The sequence below is a fragment of the Melopsittacus undulatus genome, chromosome 24 (assembly GCF_012275295.1).
Source record: "Melopsittacus undulatus isolate bMelUnd1 chromosome 24, bMelUnd1.mat.Z, whole genome shotgun sequence".
In the NCBI taxonomy this organism is placed as follows: Eukaryota; Metazoa; Chordata; class Aves; order Psittaciformes; family Psittaculidae; genus Melopsittacus; species Melopsittacus undulatus.
Window position 1 is genome coordinate 292,780 of NC_047550.1, and position 22,577 is coordinate 315,356.

Below are 22,577 nucleotides of genomic sequence, written 5' to 3' on the forward strand. Positions count from 1 at the left end.
ATAAAGGGGGGGGGGTTAAACCCATTGGTTTCCACTAGGAAATAATTTAGGGGGGGGGAGGAGAAAGTGCTGGAAGAGCCTAATTATTAATTAGCATATTATTAATTATTCATTATTATTATTAAGGATTTGGCCCCTAAATGAGGGGCTGGGGGGGGCTCCTGCACCCCCTTATTGCCTTGAATGGTATCGTCCATCCCCCCCCAGGGATATGAGGGGGGGCAAAAGGGATGTATGGGGGTAGGGGTGAGCCCTATAGGGAAGGCTCAGCCCTATGGGGAAAGCTTGAAGCCCATAGGGAAGGCTCAGCCCCATAGGGGAAGCCTGAAGCCCATAGGGAAGGCTCAGCCCTATGGGGAAGGCTCAGCCCCATAAGAAAGCCTCAACCCTATAGGGAGGCCTCAGCCCCATAGGGATAGCCTGAACCCCATAGAGATGGATGTCCTCAGTCCCCTATGGAGGTTTCTGGCCCCATAAGGGCTGGTCCTCAGCCCCACAGGGAGGCTCCCAGCCCCATAGAGATGCTCTCAGCCCCATAGGGATGCCCTCTGCCCTAGAGGGAAGGGCCTCAGTGCCATATGGGTCCCATAGAGTTGCATTTGGTCCCATAGAGGCCCCTGGTTATATACGGAAGCCCATGGCCCCATATGGAGGCCCTTGGTCCTATATGGAGGTCCTCAGTCTCGTATAGAGGCCCATAGCTACATAGGGAGGCCCTCAGCCCTAGAGGGATGCTTGTGGTCCTGTATGGAGGTCCCATGTTGTATATGGATGCTCCTAGCCCCATATGGATGGCCTCAATCCCATATGGATGCCCTTGGTCCCATATTGTATAGGGATGCTGCTCATAGGCCCATATAGAGCCCCTCAACCCTAGATGGATGCTGGTGGTCCCGTATGGAAGCCCCATGGCCTATATGGATACTCCCAACTCCATAAGGGTGCTCCAAACCCCATAAGGATGCTCCTAACCCCATATAGATACCCTTGGTCCCATATAGACGCCCTCAGCCCCATATGGTGCTCCATAGGACACAGCATCCCCCATAGGAATCCCATGAGGCATCTCCCATGGCTCCATCCACGGATGCCAAGTGTCCCTTATGGAATCCCAGTGTTTCCCTATGGAATCCCAGTGCTCCCTATGGAATCCCAGTGTCCAAGGGGGGTCCCCAGTGTCCTATGGGGGGGGCACAGCTCCTCTTTGTCCACAGTACCGGAGTAGATCCAAGATCCTCAGAGTTCCCATATGGAATCCCAGCATTCCCTATGGAATCACGGCATTCCCTATGGAATCCCGGCATCCCAATGGTGGTCACAGCTCTTTGTCCATGGTGCCGGAGAAGACGCAAGATCCTCAGTGTCCCATATGGAATCGCAGTGTCTCCCTATGGAATGGCAGCATTCCCTATGGAATGGCAGCATTCCCTATGGAATCCCGGCATTCCAATGGTGGTCACAGCTCTTTGTCCATGGTGCCGGAGAAGACACAAGATCCTCAGTGTCCCATATGGAACTGCGGCGTCTCCCTATGGAATCCCAGTGTCTCTCCCTATGGAATCCCAGCATTCCAATGGGGGTCACAGCCCCTCCTCGTGCATGGCACTGGAGAAGATGTGAGATCCTCAGTGTCCCTTATGGAAGTGCAGCATTTCCCTATGGAATGGCAGCATTCCCTATGGAATGGCAGTGTTCCCTATGGAATAACACTGTTCCCTATGGAATGATGCTGTTTCCTACGGAATGACGCTGTTCCTTATGGAATGATGCTGTTCCCTATGGAACGCCGCTGTTCTTTATGGAATGATGCTGTTCCCTATGGAATGATGCTGTTCCCTATGGAATGCCGCTGTTCCCTATGGAACACCGCTGTTCTTTATGGAATGCCGCTGTTCCCTATGGAATGATGCTGTTCTCTATGGAACGCCGCTGTTCCTTATGAAACGCTGTTGTTCCCTATGGAACGCTGCTGTTCCCTATGGAATGCCGCTGTTCCCTATGGAATGATGCTGTTCTCTATGGAATGCCGCTGTTCCCTATGGAATGATGCTGTTCCCTATGGAATGCCGCTGTTCTTTATGGAACACCGTTGTTCCCTATGGAATGCTGCTGTTCCCTATGGAATGCCGCTGTTCTTTATGGAATGCCGCTGTTCCCTATGGAACACCATTGTTCCCTATGGAATGCCGCTCTTCTCTATGGAATGCCGCTGTTCCCTATGGAATGCCGCTGTTCCCTACGGAATGCCGCAGTTCCCTATGGAACACCATTGTTCCCTATGGAATGCCATAGTCCCAAGGGGGTCACAGCTCCTCCTTGTCCACGGTGCCGGAGAAGATGCGGGCAAAGCGCCGGAGCTGCCGCGCGGCCGAGTGTGATTCCTGCTGCAGGCGCCGGTTGTTGTGCCGCAGGTTGGCCACTTCCGCCTGGAGAACCACCTTGTCCTGCTTCTCCTATGGGATATAGGGACAGAGCATCAAAACAGACACAAAATGGGCCAAAACGGGTAAAAATACCCCAAAAACCACCCCAAAACCACCTTGTCCTGCTTCTCCTATGGGATATAGGGACAGAGCATCAAAACGGGCCCAAAATGGGCCAAAACGGGTAAAAATACCCCAAAAACCACCCCAAAACCATCTTGTCCTGCTTCTCCTACGGGATAAAGGGTCAGAGCATCAAAACGGGGCCAAAATGGGACAAAACGGGTCAAAAATACCCCAAAAACCACCCCAAAACCACCTTGTCCTGCTTCTCCTATGGGATGCGGCATCAGAGCATCAAAATGGGCCCAAAATGGGCCAAAACAGGCCAAAAATACCCCAAAAACCACCCCAAAAACACCTTGTCCTGCTTCTCCAATGGGATACAGGGACAGAGCATCAAAATGGGACAAAACTAGGCCAAAACAGGCCGAAAATACCCCAAAAACCACCCCAAAACCACCTTGTCCTGCTTCTCCAATGGGATACAGGGACAGAGCATCAAAATGGGACAAAACTAGGCCAAAACAGGCCGAAAATACCCCAAAAACCACCCCAAAACCACCTTGTCCTGCTTCTCCTATGGGATACAGGGACAGAGCATCAAAACGGGCACAAAATGGGCCAAAACAGGCCAAAAATACCCCAAAACCACCTTGTCCTGCTTCTCCTATGGGATATAGGGTCAGAGCATCAAAACGGGGCCAAAATGGGCCAAAACAGGCCAAAAATACCCCAAAAACCACCCCAAAACCACCTTGTCCTGCTTCTCCTATGGGATAAAGGGGTAGGGCATCAAAATGGGCCCAAAATGGGCCAAAACGGGCCAAAAATACCCCAAAAACCACCCCAAAACCACCTTGTCCTGCTTCTCCTATAGAATACAGGGTGAGAGCCCCAAAACCCACCCAAAACCACCCCAAATCCCCCTTGTGCTGCTTCTCCTATGGGGGGCACCCAGTGAGGACCCAAACCAGCCCCAATTCACCCCAAACTGGTACCTTCTGGAGGTCGCTGTGGAGCTGCTTTAACATGGCCTCGAGCTGCGACACCTTCTCAGGGAGGTCCAAGGGTGTGGGGGGGCTGTGGGAGGGGTAAAGGGTAATGGGGGGGGGGGTCCCAGCCCCATATATGGGGGTTGCAGACCCACATATGGAGGTCTCAGCCCCACATATGGGGGCTCCAGACTCATATATGGGGGTTCCAGACCCACATATGGAGGTCCCAGCCACATATATGGGGGGTCCAGACCCACATATGGGGGTTCCAGACCCATATATGGGGGTTCCAGACTCATATATGGGGGTTCCAGACCCATATATGAGGGTCCCAGCCCCACATATGGGGGTTCCCCATGTAGGGGGGGTCCCTGTACCTGATGGGGGGGGCACCCCCCCGTGGCCTCTCCGGGGGTTGGGGGGGGTCAGGGCTCAGCACAGGCTCCGTGAGGGAGAACAGGGACACGGCTCTTTGCACTGGGGGGGGGGGATGTGGCACATCAGCACCCCAAAACCAGCCCAAAATAGCCCCAAACCAGCCCAAATACCCCAAAACCAGCCCCAAAATAGCCCAAAATACCCCCAAATCAGCCCAAAATAGGCCAAAACCAGCCCAGAATACATGAAAACCAGCCCAAAATACCCCAAACCCAGCCCAAAATAGCCAAAAACCAGCCCAAAATCATCCTAAAATAGCCCCAAACCAGCCCAAAATACCCCCAAATGAGCCTAAAATAGCCCAAAACCAGCCGAAATCAGCTTAAAATAACCCAAAACAGCCACAAAATACCCTAAAAACAGCCAAAACCCCCAAACCAGCCTCACAACATCCCCAAACCAACCTAAAACACCCCAAAACCAGCCTAAACCAGCCCAAACCAGCTCCAAAACACCCCCAAAACCAGCCCGAAACACCCCAAAACACCCCAAAATACCCCAAAACCAACCTATTTACCCCCAAAACCAGCCCAAAACCAACCTATTTACCCCCAAAACCAGCCCAAAACCAACCCATTTACCCCCAAAACCAGCCCAAACCAGCCCCAAACCAGCCCCAACTGGGGTGGGGGGGGGGGGGGGGGTCTGATACCTTCATAGGCCTTGGCTGCATTGACCAGACTGGCCCATTCCAGCCCCGTGGCCGTGTCCGGCAGTGGCATCATCCCGGGATCCACACGGCGCAGGGAGAGCTCCGAGGCGGAGATGGGGCCTGCAGGGACATGGGGACCATTGGCACCAAAAACCATCCCAAAAACACCCCAAAAACAGGCAAAACCATCCCAAAAACATCCTAAAACCACCCCAAAAACAGCCAAAACCATCCCAAAAACAGCCAAAACCATCCCAAAAACATCCTAAAACCACCCCAAAAAACAGCCAAAACCATCCCAAAAACAGCCAAAACCATCCCAAAACCACAACAAAACCACCCCAAAACACCCTAAAACCACCCCAAAACCATCCCCAAACCACCCCAAAACCATCCCCAAACCACCCCAAACCATCCCAAAACCACACTAAAACCACCCCAAAACACCCTAAAACCACCCAAAACCATCCCAAAACCACCCAAAACCACCCCAAAACCACCCCAAAACCATTCCAAAACCACCCAAAACCACCCCAAACCATCCCAAAACCACCCCAAAACCATCCCAAAACACCCTAAAACCACCCAAAACCATCCCAAAGCCATACCAAAACCACCCAAAACCATCCCAAAACACCCTAAAACCACTCAAAGCCATCCCAAAACACAGTAAAACCACCCAAAACTGCCCCTAAACACCCTAAAACCACCTAAAACCATCCCAAAACCGATCCCAGAACCCTAAATCCACCCAAAATCACCCCAAACCCAACCTCAGCATCCCAAACCCAGCAGTTTCCTGCTTCCATGGGCAGTTTTTGCTCCCAGTTCCCACATTATCCCATTAGGAAAACTGAACCATAGACAAGGTGATAACACTGGGAAAGGGAACAGGACTTAGGGATTCCAGCCCTTTGGATACAGTAAGAGCAACAGGGACCCTTGGGATAATCCTTAGGGATAATGATTGGAATGTGGGGGGTGTGACAGCAACTTTGGGATCACTCTTGGGAAGCTGAGGCCATCCCATAGCACCTGGAGACAAGGAGATTCCGGCTCCAGGAGTGAATCCAAAGCCCAAATTCCAAGGCCAAGGAGAAGGGATGGAGCAGCCCCGAGGAGAGGGATTTGGGATGATGGGTGAGGAGAAGCTCAATGGGAGCCACCAACAGCCCATTGTATCCTATGGGATTTCCCCATTGCATCCTATGGGAGCTCCTTGTTGTGTCCTATGGGAACTTCCCACTGTGTTCTATGGGACCTTCCCATTGTGTCCTATGGGAACCTCCCACTGTGTCCTATGGGATCTCCCCATTGTATCCTAAGGGACCTCCTTGTTGTGTCCTATGGGAGCACCACATTGTGTCCTATGGGAGCTCCTTGTTGTGTCCTATGGGAGCTTCCCATTGTGTCCTATGGGAGATTCCCACTGTGTCCTATGGGAGATTCCCACTGTGTCCTATAGGATCTCCCCATTGAATCCCATGGGAGCTCCTTGATGTGTCCTATGGGATCTCCCCGTTGTATCCTATGGGAGCTCTTTGTGTCCTATGGGAGCTCCACACTGTGTCCTATGGGAGCTCTCCATTGTGTCCTATGGGAGCACTGGAACCAGTTTTGGTCTTCCCAACATCAGGAAACCTGGAGCGGGGCTTTGGCCACTGGATGGATGGGATGGGATGAGGAGATGATGGAAGAGCTGGATGGGATCTTGGGATGAAGCTCTTCCCATGAGGACACTGGGCTGAATGGAGCAGGTTGGGATGCTCCATCCCCAGTGGTACCCAAGGAGCAGCCTGCCCTATGGAAGGTGTCCCTGTGGGTCGGATCCGGATGATCCCATCCCATCCCATCCTATCCCATCCCATAATCCCAGCACTCACCCTTCTTGTCATGGAGCCCCCCATTGGTGGTGGCTGGGTGCTGGCGCCGGTTGGGCAGGGTGCTGGAGGGGTACGTGCTGCCAAAGCTCCCCTCGGCATCCAGTACTGGGCTCCCACTGGGATAACTGGGGTCCCGGCGCCCACCACAGAGGCTCTCATCTGATAGGGTCCTCTGGAGCCCCTTGGGGGGGGTCTGGGGGGGAAAGATGGGGGTGAGCACCTGGTTGTGGGGGAACCCCCATTGGTTGCGGTTGGACCCCATTAGTCGTGGTTGGACCTCCCCATTGGTCATGGCTGGACCCCCCCACTGGTCATGGTTGGATCCCATTGGTCATGGTTGGACCCCACTGGTCACATTTGGACCCCACTGGTCATGGTTGAACCCCATTGGTCATGGTTGGACCCCATTGGTTGTGGTTGAACCATCCCTGGTAATGGTTGGATCCCATTGGTCATGGTCGGACCCCACGGGTCACGGTTGAACCCCATTGGTCACAGTTGAACCCCATTGGTCACGGTTGAACCCCACTGGTCACGGTTGGACCCCACTGGTCATCGTTGGACCCCCATTGGTCATGGTTGGACCCCACTGGTCACGGTTGGACCCCACTGGTCATGGTTGAACCCCATTGATCATGGTTGGTCCCCATTGGTCATAGTTGGCCCCCATTGGTCACGGTTGAACCCCATTGGTCACGGTTGAAACCCATTGATCACAGTTGAACCCCATTGGTCATGGCTGGACCCCACTGGTCATGGTCGGACCCCATTGGTCACGGTTGGCCCCCATTGGTCACGGTTGAACCCCATTGGTCATGGTCAGACCCCACTGGTCACGGTTGAACCCCACTGGTCATGGTTGGACCCCATTGGTCACGGTTGAACCCCATTGGTCACAGTTGAACCCCATTGGCCCCAGTTGAACCCCACTGGTCACAGTCCCCCCCCCGTTGTGTTTGGAGGCCCCTTGGCCGCGGCATTCCCGGCTCACCGGCGCCCGCTCCGGCTCCGGGCTGGTGCTGTCCATGATGATGAGCTTCTTGAGGTCATCCTCTATGGTGGACTTGTAGGTCCGGCGGGGGGAGCGCAGGTCCCGCAGCGATGCCCGGAGCCGGGGCTGCCCAAAGACGTTCTTGGGGGTGGCCTCCACCTGCCTGGGGGGGGATGTGGAGATGGGACCCCCCCTGGACACCATCATCACCCCATCGTCATCATCACCCCATCATCATCACCCCATCATCATCATCCCAACATCATCAACCCATCATCATCATCATCCCAACATCATCACCCCATCATCATCCCAACATCACCTCAACATCAACCCTACATCACCCTATCATCACCCCAATATCATCCCAACATCATCACCCCATCATCACCCCCAAAATCACCCATCATCATCACCCCAACATCATCAACCCAACATCACTGCATCATCATCCCAATATCATCATCATCATCCCAACATCATCATCCCCATCCTCTTCATCATCATCATCCCAACATCACCTCAACATTACTCCTACATCACCCTATCATCACCCCAATATCGTCCCCATCACCCCCAAAATCATACAGCATCATCACCCCATCATCATCCCCATCCCCATCATCATCATCATCCCAACATCACCTCAACATCAACCCTACATCACCCCAATAGCATCCCCAACATCATCATCCCCATCATCACCCCCAAAATCACCCATCACCCCAACATCATCAACCCAACATCACCCCATCATCATCCCAACATCATCATCATCCCCCCCAAAATCACCCATCATCATCATCCCAACATCACCCCAATATCATCTCCATCATCATCATCCCCATCATCACCCCCAAAATCACCCATCACCCCAGCATCATCACCCCAACATCATCAACCCAATATCACCCCATCATCATCCCAATATCATCATCATCATCCCAACATCATCATCCCCCCAAAATCACCCATCATCATCATCCCAACATCACCCCAATATCATCCCCATCACCATCACCCCATCACCTCCTTTTGTGGTCCTACCCCCCCCAGCACCTCCTATTGGATCCTGCTCCCCCCATCACCCCCTTTTATGGGTCCTACCCCCCCCCAGCACCCACTTTTGGGGCTCAGGCTTCTCCTCAGCCCTTTTCCAGCCTGTGGCTTGTTTATTCCTGACCGGCTGCTTGGAAAAGAAGGATTTGGGGATGGAAGCTGAGAGCTGGGGCCCCCCCCGGGGGGCTTCAGTTGTGGGGGTGCCATAACCAGGATACCCCATCCGTGGGTTGGAGCTGTGAGGAAGAGGATGGAAGCTCATGGTTAGGATGGGGATGTGGGTACCCCCCTGCCCCATAGATATGGGGTGGCCCAATATGGGGGGGACACCCCTATTTGGGGGGGGGGCTCACCTGGGTTGTGGGGGGGGTCCCAGCTTTGTGCCTGTAGCTGGTGCTGGGGGGTGATGGATCCCCCTTGGTGGTGGTGGCATCATCCCCTGGAGCCACTATGGCTTTGGGGCCCTTATCCCTTTGGGATAAGGGGCGGGGGGGTTTGGGGGTGTCAATGCCGCTGTCGTTGGAGCTGCCTTTGGGGAAAGGATCTGGGAATTCGGTGCCATCATTGGGATCGGGAATGTCGAACCAGCGCTCGTCACTGGAAGCGGTGCTGGAGAGGGTGGTGGTGCTGGAATGGCTGGAATACGGCGCTTCACCCTATGGGATACCCCCACAGCATCACCTTGGTGTTCCCTAAACACCCCCCCCCCTTTTGGGATGCACTGGGATCACCTTGGAATGCCGCTTGGGAGAATCCATCCCGGCCGGCTCCTGTTTGCTGCTCCTCCTGCCTGTTGGCAAGCGGGGCTGAGCTGGGACGTGCCAAAGGGGCTCTGCAATGGGTCCCCATTGTGTTGGTGTCACCATAGGGCCCACGGTGGCCATGGGGGGGGGCAATGGGGGGGTCACCATACCCGGGTTGTGCCGCTCCATGGTGCTCTCGTGGCTGCTGACCCCCCCTGATGAGGAGTCCCCATCGGGTGGCTCTGATGCTGCCATAAACCTGCAATGGGAATGGGGTGAAATCAACCCAAAACGGTGCCAAACCCCCCCCATGGTGCCCCCCATCCCTATGGGATAAAGGGGGGGTCCCCATGGTGGTACCCACCTCTCTGGGGATGGTTTATAGCGGGTGAAGGTGCTGCCTGGGGCTGAGAAGCTTCCCGATGGCTGCCGGTAGGGCTGCGGCCGCTCCGATGGGGATGAGGAAGAGGAGGGATGTGGTGTCTCTGGGAAGCTCAGCGGCCTGGATCCATGGATCCATGGGGAAAAGGCAGGGAAGCAGGGAATGGGTTGGGGTGGGAAGGACTTGGAGGTGTTCCCAATTCCAAGCCCTCGGCATGGGCATGGGCACATCCTTGTGGGGAGGACACTGGATGCAGCATCCAAGTGGGATCCCAGTAAAGGGGCAGGATGCAGCCCAAGATCTCCATTCGGATGCTGCTTCCAGTGCTGTTGCCATGAGGAGGAGCAGCCATGAGGACCATCACCAACCTAACTGGGAGCCATGGGCTCCATGGAGGACCATCACCAACCTAACTGGGAGCCATGGGCTCCATGGAGGACCATCACCAACCCAACTGGGAGCCATGGGCTCCATTGATGACCATCAACAACCCAACTGGGAGCCATGGGCTCCATTGATGACCATCATCAACCTAACTGGGAGCCATGGGCTCCATTGATGACCATCAACAACCCAACTGGGAGCCATGGGCTCCATGGAGGACCATCAACAACCCAACTGGGGGGCATGGGCTCCATTGATGACCATCACCAACCCAACTGGGAGACATAGGCTCCATTGATGACCATCACCAACCCAACTGGGAGCCATGGGCTCCATTGATGACCATCAACAACCCAACTGGGAGCCATGGGCTCCATTGATGACCATCAACAACCTAACTGGGGGCCATGGGCTCCATTGATGACCATCACCAACCTAACTGGGAGCCATGGGCTCCATGGAGGACCATCATCAACCCAACTGGGAGCCATGGGCTCCATTGATGACCATCAACAACCTAACTGGGGGCCATGGGCTCCATTGATGACCATCACCAACCTAACTGGGAGCCATGGGCTCCATGGAGGACCATCATCAACCCAACTGGGAGCCATGGGCTCCATGGAGGACCATCACCAACACAACTGGGAGCCAATGGGCTCCATGGAGGACCATCACCATCCTAACTGGGAGTGATTGTGCCATAGTGATGGTGCCATGGCGATGGTGACACGGTCATTGTGCCATGGTGATGGTGTCATAGTGATGGTGTCATGGCGATGGTGACACGGTCATTGTGCCATGGTGATGGTGTCATGGTGATGGTGCCATGGCGATGGTGTCATAATGATGGTGCCATGGTGATGGTGTCATGGCAATGGTATCATGGCAATGGTGCCATGGTGATGGTGCCACGGCAATGGTGCCACGGTCATTGTTTCATGGCAATTGTGCCACGGTCATTGTGCCATGGTGATGGTGCCATGGTGATGGTGTCACGGTCACTGTGTCATGGCGATGGTGCCACGGTCATTGTGCCATGGTGATGGTGTCATGGTGATGATGTCATGGTGATGGTGCCATGGTGATGGTGCCATGGTGATGGTGCCATGGTGATGATGTCATGGTGATAGTGCCATGGCGATGGTGTCATAATGATGCTGCCATGGTGACGGTGCCATGGCAGGGGTGCCGCGGTCACTCACCTCTTGCCGTGGGGCGGCAGCACTGCCTGCTTGCCGGGGCGGCCGTGGGGCGCTGTGGGGCCGAGGCTGGTGCTGTGGGAGGCTGAGGAGCTCCATTGCCAGGCGGCACTGCTGCGGTAGGGGGGGCGTGGGGGGCAGCCCCCCCGCTCCGGCTCCTCCCTGGGCTCCGTGCTGCCCAGGGCCACACACTCCGACCAGCCCCTGCCAAGCAAAGGGAGTGGTGCTTATGGGGCACAGAGCCATGGGGATTGGTGCTTATGGGGCACGGAGACATAGGCATTGGTGCTTATGGGGCACAGAGACATAGGGATTGGTGCTTATGGGGCACGGAGACATAGGGATCAGCACTTATGGGGCTCCATGGAGGACCATGCCAACCCAACTGGAAGCTATGTTCTCCATGCTAGACCATCCCCAACCCAACTGGAAGACATGGGTCCAATTGATGACCATCCCTAAACCAACTGGAAGACATGTTCTCCATGAAAGCCCATCCCCAACCCAACTGGGAACCATGTGTTCCATTGATGACCATCCCCAACCCAACTGGAGGCCATGTCCTCCATTGATGACCATCCCCAACCCAACTGGGAGCCATGTCCTCCATGAAAGCCCATCCCCAACCCAACTGGGAGCCATGTTGTCCATGGAGAACCGTCACCAACCCAACTGGAAGCTATGTTCTCCATGAAAGCCCATCCCCAACCCAACTGGGAGCCATGTTCTCCATGCTAGACCATCCCCAACCCAACTGGAAGCCATAGATCCCATTGATGACCATCCCCAACCCAACTGGGAGCCATGTGCTCCATGGAGGCCCATCCCCAACCCAACTGGAAGACATGTTTTCCATTGATGACCATCCCCAACCCAACTGGAAGCCATGGGTCCCATTGATGACCATCCACAAGCCAACTGGGAACCATGTTCTCCATGCTAGACCATCACCAACCCAACTAGAAGACATGGGTTCCAATGATGACCATCCCTAACCCAACTGGGAGCCATGTCCTCCATGGAGGCCCATCCCCAACCCAACTGGAATACACGGGTCCTATTGATGACCATCCCCAACCCGACTGGAAGACATAGGTCCCATTGATGACCATCCCCAACCCAACTGGGAGCTATGTCCTCCATTGATGACCATCCCCAACCCAACTGGGAGCCATGGATCCCATTGATGACCATCCCTAAACCAACTGGGAGCCATGTTCTCCATGCTAGACCATCCCCCAACTGGAAGACATAGGTCCCATTGATGACCATCCCTAAACCAACTGGAAGACATGGGCTCCATTGATGACCATCCCCAACCCAACTGGAAGACATAGATCCCATTGATGACCATCCCCAACCCAACTGGGAGCCATGTGCTCCATGCTAGACCATCCCCAACCCAACTGGAAGACATGGGTCCCACTGATGACCATCCCCAACCCAACTGGGATCCATGGGTCCCATCGATGACCACCCCCAACCCAACTGGGAGCCATGTTCTCCATGCTAGACCATCCCCAACCCAACTGGAAGACATAGGTCCCATTGATGACCATCCCTAAACCAACTGGAAGACATGTCCTCCATTGATGACCATCACCAACCCAACTGGAAGACATAGGTCCCATTGATGACCATCCCCAACCCAACTGGAAGACATGGGTCCCATTGATGACCATCCCTAAACCAACTGGAAGACATGTTCTCCATGAAGAACCATCCCCAACCCAACTGGGAGCCATGTCCTCCATGGAGCCCCATCCCCAACCCAACTGTGATCCACAGTTCCCATCAGTGCCCACCCATGCCCCTACCTCCTCGGAGCACCATCCTCATGGGGCGGCACGATGACCACCTTGACAGTGACCGAGGTCCGGAGCAGGTCGATCATCTGCTCGTGGCTGAGGGTCACCACAGCCACCTTGCAGATCTCCACCAGGCGGCTGCCCTGCCGCAGCCCTGCCTGCCAGGCGAAGCCATAGTCCTCCACCTCGGCCACGGTGCCGTCGTACTTGACGTGGAAGCCCAGCTGGCCCAGGCCGTTCCTCCGTAGGGTCATGTCCACAGTGTCGCATCCGTCTGTCATCACCTTAGGACACAGGGAATGGGGGTGTTGGTGGGGATAGAGCTGGATCCCAGCATCCAGGGTTAGGGGTGTAGATGAGGTACTTCCATAGGGGTATTCCATAGGGATTGGGATTGTAGGGGTTGGGTAGGGGCAGGCATGGAGAAGGGAAATGGGATGTGTTCAAGATGTGCCCAATCCCAACACTCTCACAGGGAAGAGCTTCCTTAGGAGAGGGATGGGAAGTTGAGGTTGGATATAAGGAATTCCTTCTTTATGAGGGTAATGGGAACTTGAGATTGGATATAAGGAAGTTCTTAGCAGAGGGATGGGAAGTTGAGGTTGGAGATAAGGATGTTCTTCCTTATATCCAACCTGATTTTCCCCTCTTCAGGGTCCCACCATGCTCACAAGGAAGAACTTCCTTAATCCAACCTCAGCTTCCCATCACCCTCCTAAGGAAGAACTTCCTTATATCCAACCTCAACTTCCCATCACTCTCCTAAGGAAAACTTCCTTATATCCAACCCCAACTTCCCATCAGTCATAAGGAAGAACTTCCTTATATGCAACCTGAACTTCCCATCACTCTCCTAAGGAAAACTTCCTTATATCCAACCTCAACTTCCCATCACTCTCCTAATGCCAACCTTCCTCATACCCAACCCCAACCTCCTCTCTTCCATCTCCAGCAGCCCTTCCACAGCCTCTTCCCATGGTTTTCCCACCTGGAAACCCACCTTCAACCTCTGCACGATCTCCTTGATGTCCTCAGCACCCCCCTCCCCAGCCCGGATGAAGATGTGGTCCCCTCGGCCATAGAAGATCTTAATGGTGGCAGCCTCTGCAGTCCATCCAATGACATCCCCACAGAAGCAGTTGAAGACCACCTCTTTGGCCCCCAAATCCAAGAGGACCACGAACTCATTGGAGATTCCCAATGCACAAGAGATCTCAGCTCCACGGGCGAAATCCAAGGCGGAAACACGCCAGGAGATGGCCCCAGCACTGTGCTGCTCGGCCCCAATCCGGGCTTTGGTCTTCTCCTTCTTCTTGGAAGCCAAGGAGATGAGGTTGAACTTCCCACTGGAATCAATGGGAGTGTTGGTGACCCAGTTCTCGGCCAGGTCCTTCAGGTATTCCCGGCGTGTCCTGGTGGCCATGGTGTGGAACTTGTCTGATTTGTGGGCTGCGTTCTCTGCATTGATCACCTTGGCCAAGAGGAACTCTCGGAAGACGTCGGATTTGCGGAAGGTGACTCCGTTGGGAATGGGGGGACCGAAGGAAGGGACGTCCTTGGATCTGGTGACGGCCACACTTAGGAAGGAATGGACAAGGGAAGGGGGTTAAGGGGGGTTAAAAGCATGGAATACCGCTCAGGATTGGGATTTAGGTCCCTTCTTGTGCCTGCTCCAAAGGGAGAAGCTCCACAAGGAGGGAATTTGGGATGTGGTGGCCGAATCCAGCTGGAAGCTCACCTGTAAGAGACGTTCTCCGTGCAGGGATTGTGGGCTCGGACAATGATGAAGACGTGCTGGAAGTGGGATCGGATGTTCTGTGGGGTGAAGGGCAATGCTCCCGGCTCTTGGAAGATGATGGTGACGATGTCATTCCCAATGTGCCTCTTCCTGAGCAGCTGGAAGAGAGAAGCCAAAGCCAGAGGAGCAAATCCATATGGATGGCAAGGAGGAAGGGGGAGGCCAATGAAGGTGCTGCTGGGGATGGAAGGGGGTTACCTGCTGCCTGTTGTTGGGAGTGTAGGGAAGCATGGTGGATACATGGAACATGATCTCATAGTCCTGGTACGTGGTGTACAGGGAATGGGTCCCGGTGGAATCGGCTACAAGGGAAGCAAAGGGGGACAAGTGAGGGGTGATGGTGGTGGCAGCATTCCCAGTGTTCCCATAGGACCGAGGCCACATTGACTCACTCTTGGTGTCCAGTTGGGCCGCGTACTTGCTGAAGGCCTTGAGGCAAACCTTCTCTCCCAGGAGCATGAGGAATTCCTCAAAGGCGGATCCGGCCTCCTCGTTGTTGTACATCTCCTCCTCCGAGCTCTGCCCGGCTTTGCAGTAGAGAATTCCCACCTTGTGCCTGCGGCAGAGCTGCGGGAAGCCGGGAATGTCGGATGGTGCCGAGCGCTCCCGGCATTCCCATTCCCACCTCCACTCACCCCTTGCTCATCCAGCTTGAGGAGCTGCTCGGTGACCTTGGGGGTGCTGAGGGCCAAGCGTAGGCAATGGATGTTGAGCTCGGGAATGACGTATTCCAGAGCATCCTTCAATGGGAGGCCCCGCACGGTCCCGTGCTTGGTGGTGGTGGGGGTGGCATCTTCCAGGATGGAGCCACGGAGGGTGATGAGCTGGGAAAGGATGGGAAAAGAATGGGATAAGGAGGGATGGATCCGGCTTCCCAATCCCGGCTTTCCCAGTGGGATGCGCTACCTCACTGGTGCGGAAGATGAGCCTGTACTGGTACTGGGGGCCGTGGTCCTTGTGGTCCTCCAGCTTCTCCCGTTTGATGCTGACGGCCACTGGGCCGAGCTTCTCATCCACCCCAAAGTAATTCGAGTGCTCTACCGGGAATAAAATGGGATAAATGGGGATCAGGAGCATTGGGATGAGACGGGAATTGCCTTGACCCCCCCTTTACACCCCACCTTTGCCATGGAAGTGGTCACGGTAGTAGCGAGCGCCCAGGTCCACGTGCTCCACACTGTAGTGCTTGAGCCGGTTGGGGTTCCTCTGCAGCTCCTTGGGCACCTCCAGCACCGAGATGGCAGCGTTGGTGGGCCGGAGATCCAGGACGGGCTCCGGGAAGCTCCCATCGGATACCGGGATCACGGGAGAAGCTCCGGAAGCTTTGGAGAAGCTGACGTTGCGCTCACCAGCACCACCGATCTCATTGCGGAAATGGGGACAGCTGAGGAGCAGCTCATTGCTGGTGTTGTCCCCCAGGTCGTGCTCCAGGTTTTCCTTGGAATTGGGATCCTCGGCACCGGGAAAAGCCGGATCCGAGCCCATTCCCGACGAGGCGGCCGAGGCGCCCGTGGTGGTGTTGCGGCGCTGGGCTACCAGCACCCGGTTGGTGGCCACTGCATTGAGGTCAAACAAGATGCTTTGGACATCGTAATGGGCAAAGCTCTTCTGGCACCACCAGCTCCGGCCTGGCTCCGGCATCCGCGGCTCTTCCGGCTCCGCATCATTCCTGGTGCTCCGGAGCTTCCGGAAGATGGATTCGGTGCTGGCATCACCTTTAGGGCATCTCCGGCGTGGTTTCTCCTTGCATTGGGGCAATGCTTCCTCACGGGCTCCGTTCCTGTTATCCGCTTTGATCCCGGTGGATGATCCCATAGGAAAAGCAGCCTCTCCGAGGCGTTCCGGGCTGGCCGCTCGTCGTTCCGGCTTCTTGGTGCGGAACTCATTGAGCATCTCAAAGAAGCTTTGCTCCGAGATTCCCTGGATGTCAATGGAGGAGGTGCTGCCGTATTCCCGGAATATCCCACCTCCTGCTCCCAGTTTGGCTCCGCGAGGCTCCGTCGCTTCCTCGGGATCACACTCGCTCAATGTCACCTCACTGCTGCTCCGGTGCCGCAGTGGGGCCCAACCTTTCCCTTTGCTTCCAAACCATCCCTCTTGGAATTCCACATCCTTGGAACGCCGCCGTGCCAGGCGCTGTAGGGCCTTAAAGCCCGTGACACCCACCAAGGGCGGCTGCTGCTGCCCAATGGGAGCCGCATTCCGGACACATGGAGCATCCCTGCATCCCGCTGCTTCCCGAAGAGGCTCCTTGGGGGGGTCCCTCTTGGGGGGGCCACTCGGCAATACGGGCCCGAACCCCCATTTTGGGCATAGGGAGCATCCGGGGGGGATCCCCCCCTGGATGTGGGGGGGCCGGTGCTGGGCCCACGGTGCCATTGGGTACCCAAAAGGGTGCTGGGGAGCCATCGGTGTCCTCATGGCGTGGCGGGCGATGGGAGCTCATGGTCCGGTGATGGGGATGAAGGAGCTCATTGCCAGGCCGGGAATGCCGTTGGGATGGTGCCGTTGGGAATGCTGGCAGGGTTGGGAATGCCGTGGGGCATGGTGGTGGTGCTCAGAGGTGATGGGACATCCTGGGGGGGGGAGAGAGAGAACAAGGGGAAGGGTTGGAAGGGGAAAGGTGGGAATGGTCCCTGTGATCCAGTTGGAATTGGAATCTTGGGATGGGAAGGAGCTGGGATCATCCGGATGCAACCCACAGGGATGCCTTCCATAGGGCAGGATGCTCCTTGGGTACCACTGGGGATGGAGCATCCCAACCTGCTCCATTCATCCCAGTGTCCTCATGGGAAGAGCTTCATCCCAAGATCCCATCCAGCTCTTCCATCATCTCCTCATCCCATCCATCCCATGTCCAAAGCCCCGATCCAGGTCTCCCATAGGCACTGGGAGCTGCTCTGAGGTCCTATGGACCCACGTGGATATGGAATTCCTGGGATGCTCTTCCCAAAACAAAGGATGTGGGAGCAGGAACGTGCAGCTGGGGATGATGGGATCCCCCTTCCCATATGGGATGATCCCAAAGGGAAGGATTCAGGGCAACTTTTTGCTTCCCTATGGAAGAACTTGCCATTCCCCTGCTCTTTTCATGGATTTGGAGCTACTTTTGATGGAAAACCAGGAATGGTTTCGCATTTCCCAGAATCATATCCATGTTTTGGGAATACCACCCCCTTTTCCATCCTGGAATCTCCCCCAGCTTGGCATTTCCAGCCTCCAGTATTAAGTTTGGGAAGACCAAAAGCATTGGAACACCTCAATTATCCAGCAGGAATCCATCCAAGTGGGAATCTCATTCCATTGCCTAGGAAATGTGGGAAGAGCCTTCCCCATTCCAGGCTCTATGTGCCAAAGGGAAGCAGAAGGAGCCATAAGGATTCATTGCAGGGATTTAATGGGAATCCTGGTGGCTCCGACACTGGCACCAATGGATCCCAAAGCATTCCAAGGGATCCCAGTGGAGGGATGAGCTCCACTCCTGCTGCTCCATCATTCCCTTGGGATGTCCTTTGGGATAAGAAACAAGGGAAAAGGCTTCAAACCCCCCCTATCCCGGATGGATCCTGCTCCTGCAGCTGATCCCACTCCTCCAGTTGATCCCAAAGTTGGGAATGTTGAGGCCAATCCTGCTGCATTTGCAAGAGCAGGGCCCAACCCTTTCCCTGCTAATGAATAACCAGATTGGTTTTAATGGTTAACCACAGGCTTTGCTTTGGGATGTGGGATGGGATTTAACCCCTTCCCAGCTTTATCCCGCCCCATTCCCACTAAAACACGGGATTTCACCCCCTTCCGCTGCCAGCTTGATCCCAACTCATTCCCAAATCCTTCTCCTCCCTTCCTCAGTGCTTCCCACAGGGAATATGGCACCATCCCAGGCTCCTTTTGGGATGAAACAGCCCCAGAAAGACTCTTTGGGATGGGGGGGGTGTTTCCCGGTATTCCCAATGCTCATCCAAAGGGAATAGCAAAGGCAATTAGGGAAGCAATTAAAGGAAAAGGTTGGGAATTCTGGGCTTAATTACGGGGTGGTTAAAGCCCAATAATCATTAGTGGGCAATGGGGACACCATTCATTATCCCAAAGGGAAAATGGGAATACAAGAAGGGATCTATCCCAACCTGGACCTTGATCCCGGTATTATCTGATGACGACGGGATAATAAACACTATTCCAATACAAACACAGGTGGGAATAGGAACTGATTCCTCCTTGCCTGGATTCCTGAGGCCGGGATCTCTGGGATAGCAGCTCCTATGGATGAGGTCGGCGAATTCCAAAGGAATTATGATCCCGAAGGAAGGAGAGTGTCACATCCCTCAGTGTATCCTTCTCCTTGGGATAAATCCCTTCCTGTTGATGTCCCAACAAGGCCTGGATATCGGGATGAAGAACAGGGATGGGAAGGAGGAAGAGGAGGCTCCTATGGCATTCCCAGCTCCGAGCTTGGGGAGGAATCCTGGGAGAAGGAAGAGTTGAAAGCGTTGGGATCGCCTTGTTCCCAATGGAATGCCAACAGATCCGAGGCCACCATTGGGATTCGGGATGGGGTCGGGATTGCTGCTCCATGAAATCCAATGGGAAAAGGCCATGGAGGTGGTTGGAAGTTGTTAAAGAGCCCCTCAAATCCCATTGAATAACCCAAGAGCCAAGGAAAACCGGGATAAAAGGGAATGAAAAGGCAAGTCCCAGCGTGCAGGAAGCAGTGGGAAGCGTGGCTGGCTCCATACCTGTCCCATGGATACCCCCCCCCCCCCAAAACAAGCTCTTTCCCATGCCCAAAAAGCCCCATTTTGAGCCCAAAATGAGGCCAAAGAATTCCGACCTTTGGGAATTTGGGTATTCCCACAGCCCTGGGGGTGAAATGGGCTTTTTGGGGGGAAAATGGGGCTTTTTGGGGGGGAAATGAGGGATTTGAGGGGGGGAAAGGGTTTTTTTGGGGTGGAAATAAGGGGTTTTGATGGGGAAATGGGGCTTTTTTGGGGAGAAAATGAGGGATTTGGGGGAAAATGGGTTTTTTTGGAGAAAAATGGGGCTTTTGGGGGAAAATTGGGGTTTTGGGGGAGAAAATGAAGGATTTTTGGGGGAAAAGGGTGTTTTTGGGAAAAAATTAGTTTTTTTGGGAGAAAATGAGGAATTTGGGGGGGAAATGGGTATTTTTGGGGGGAAATGGGATTTTTTGAGGGTAAATTGGAATTTTTGGGAGAGAAATGCAGATTTTAAGTTGGAAATTGGTGTTTTGGGGGGAAAATGAGGTTTTTGGGGGGAGAAAATGAGGGATTTTGGGGGGAAAACAGGTGATTTGGGGGGAAATTGGAGTTTTTTGGTGGGAAAAGGGTTTTTTGGGGGGAAATGGTGGATTTGGGGAGAAATGGGGAGAAATTTGGGGATCCTGGGGGGGTAAAGGGTTTTTTTGGGGGGGTAAATTGGAGTTTGGGGGGGTTCTTTGGGGTCTGAAATGAGGTTTTGGGCCAGTTCCGGGGGTATTTGGGTCAGTTCCGGGTGTTTTCAAGGCCCGAATTCCAGTGGGATGCTTTGGAAAGGGGGATTCGGGATCCACAACCCCAGATTCACCTCAACAAAGGGTTCAATCCATGATTCCCATTGAACCCAAACCCCCCCCCCTCCAACCCCCATATCCCTATGGATTTACCTGCCGCAGCCCCTCCTGGTCCAGTGCTGAGGGTGGAAAACAGGGAATAGATCCATAAACAGCAAAAAAGTTGGGAATCAGCCTCATTTTGGGGGGGGGGAAGGGGCACACACCGAATACCCCCCCATAGGCCCAAACCTTCCCCTCAGCGCAAAGCCTGCTGGGACTTGTAGTCCCCCTCTCCCCACGGCCTAGGCCTCAGGCCGTACCCCGCACTACAACTCCCGGCAGCCCCATCAAGAGGACCCGGAGGTTGATCGGGGGACCCGGAGATTGAACCGGGGACACCTCCCGTTACCCTCGCAGGCCCCCCCGGAACAGAGCCGAGGCCCTGGTGCGAGCCCAGGCCCCGATCGGAGCCCGGCAGCGGCAGAGCCCCGTTCCCCGTCCGTCCCCCCCGAGCCTCAGGGGGGGACTGAGGGGGTAAAGGGGGGGGGGGGGTCTCTTACCCGGCGGCGCGAGCGCACGGACCAATCGGAGGCCTCGCGCGAGGCCAGCGCGCGGCGGCGGCGGCGGCGGCGGCGGAGGAGGGAGGGGCCTGGTGGGCGGGGCTTGTGCCCGCCCCGCGTAGCCAATCAGAGAGGGGAACGGGGAGGGTATTTGCATGCGGGAGGGGAGCGGCGCGGCAGAGGGTGAGGTGGGCGGGGCTCCGCCCACGCCGGGGTCTGATTGGGTGGGTATTTGCATATAGGGCGCGGACCGGAGAGGGTCCCGCGGGTAAAGGGTGTGATGAGTGCGTGGGGGCTCAGCTCTATGGGGGCTCCTTTTAGCCCCATTGGACCCTATGATGGGTTGGGGGGTCTATAGGGGTTACTGGGATGCCCTCTACAACCTTCCCAGGTAGGTACTGGGAACACTGGGAGCTGCTGTGGATCCATTGGGAAAGGCTGGGACCATTTGGCAGCAACTGGGAATTCCTGAAGGGGAACTGGGAATATGCTAGAGCCTTGGTGGGGGGAACTGGGGGCTACTGGGGAGCCCTGAGAGTGGCCCATAACCTTTGGGGGTTAACTGGGAACCCATGGAAAGGCATTGGGAGTCCCTGGGGGCTACTGGGAATAACTGGGAAGCCCTAAAGGACACTGGGACCTCATCGAGAGCCTTTGGGACTCCCTGGGAGCTACTGGGAATAACTGGGAAGCCCTAAAAGCAACTGGGAAGTGCTTGAGGTTCTTATTCCCTTCTTCCCTATTCCTTAACCAGATCCTGATGCTCTTCCAGCTCCAGCAGCGAAGAACAGCGGCGTTGGGAGAGCGTAAATGGTCCAACCCCCCCCGTATCCATAGGGAATGTTGGCGATCCCAATCCAGCCAATCCCAGCCTATCAACAAAGCCCCAAGCCCAGCCCCTCGCCTTGGAATTCGCTGCTCAGCCCTATGGAACGCGCCCAATGGGAGCGCTCGGCCCTGCCCGTTCCTGCCTGTTCCTCGCCAATCCCAAGCGGAGCCTCCTCCCCGGCTCAACCAGTTTGGAACTGGGATGGGAAGGACCCTGGGCTGGGCCGGGCCTTGGGCTGCCCCGTGGCGCCGGTGCCGCTTTGGGCTTCACGGAAGGCAAAAACCGGCCTAAATCGGGCAAATTTGGGTGGTTTTGGGGTGTTTTCTTCCCGTTTTGGTGCAATCCTGGAGCTTATTAAATAGGATTTTCCCTTTTCCAAGGAAATCTGTGTTAAATCAGTGGGAATCCTGGGAATTTGATCTCTGGGTGCCTTAAGCTCGCTGCGGGATAGAAAACGGGGGGAGGGGGGGGGGGGCATTCCTTCCATCCTGGGGTTTATCCCAACTTTATCCCTTTGGTGATCATGGGGAGTCGGGAATTAATGGGAGGAAATGACCCCTTGGTACCTAAAGGATGGATTTGGGGGGGGTGCAGGGACCCTTCAATAGGGATGATGGGGTTCAGGCCTCGGGGGGAGTGGTCAATGCAAATGAGGCGTGGTGTATGCTAATAAAGGCGGTGTGAATGCCGCTCTATTGGTAAGTGGGTGTGGTGTATGCTAATGAGGGGGTGGTGCTAAGCAATTGGCATAGACACAGCCTCTGGCCATATATAGGGAGAGGGCGTGGTTTATGCTAATTAAGCGACATGCTAATATATGAT

General features: G+C 55.2%; 1 protein-coding gene across 1 annotated transcript; it reads right to left on the reverse strand.

The window, feature by feature from the left end:
- Window positions 1-2,212: 2,212 nt before the first annotated feature.
- Window positions 2,213-20,986, reverse strand: SIPA1L3 (signal induced proliferation associated 1 like 3). The gene is given in 23 exon segments (XM_034072158.1): window positions 2,213-2,453; window positions 3,485-3,566; window positions 3,859-3,958; window positions 4,572-4,691; window positions 6,455-6,647; window positions 7,446-7,608; window positions 8,570-8,740; window positions 8,858-8,928; window positions 8,930-9,160; window positions 9,236-9,336; window positions 9,418-9,506; window positions 9,612-9,749; window positions 11,219-11,419; window positions 13,033-13,307; window positions 14,024-14,600; window positions 14,762-14,919; window positions 15,020-15,123; window positions 15,214-15,388; window positions 15,457-15,645; window positions 15,728-15,858; window positions 15,943-17,397; window positions 20,478-20,503; window positions 20,927-20,986. Coding segments are annotated over 21 exon segments (4,719 nt in total). The 5' UTR covers window positions 17,243-17,397; window positions 20,478-20,503; window positions 20,927-20,986; the 3' UTR covers window positions 2,213-2,303.
- Between the last annotated feature and the right edge of the window lie 1,591 nt (window positions 20,987-22,577).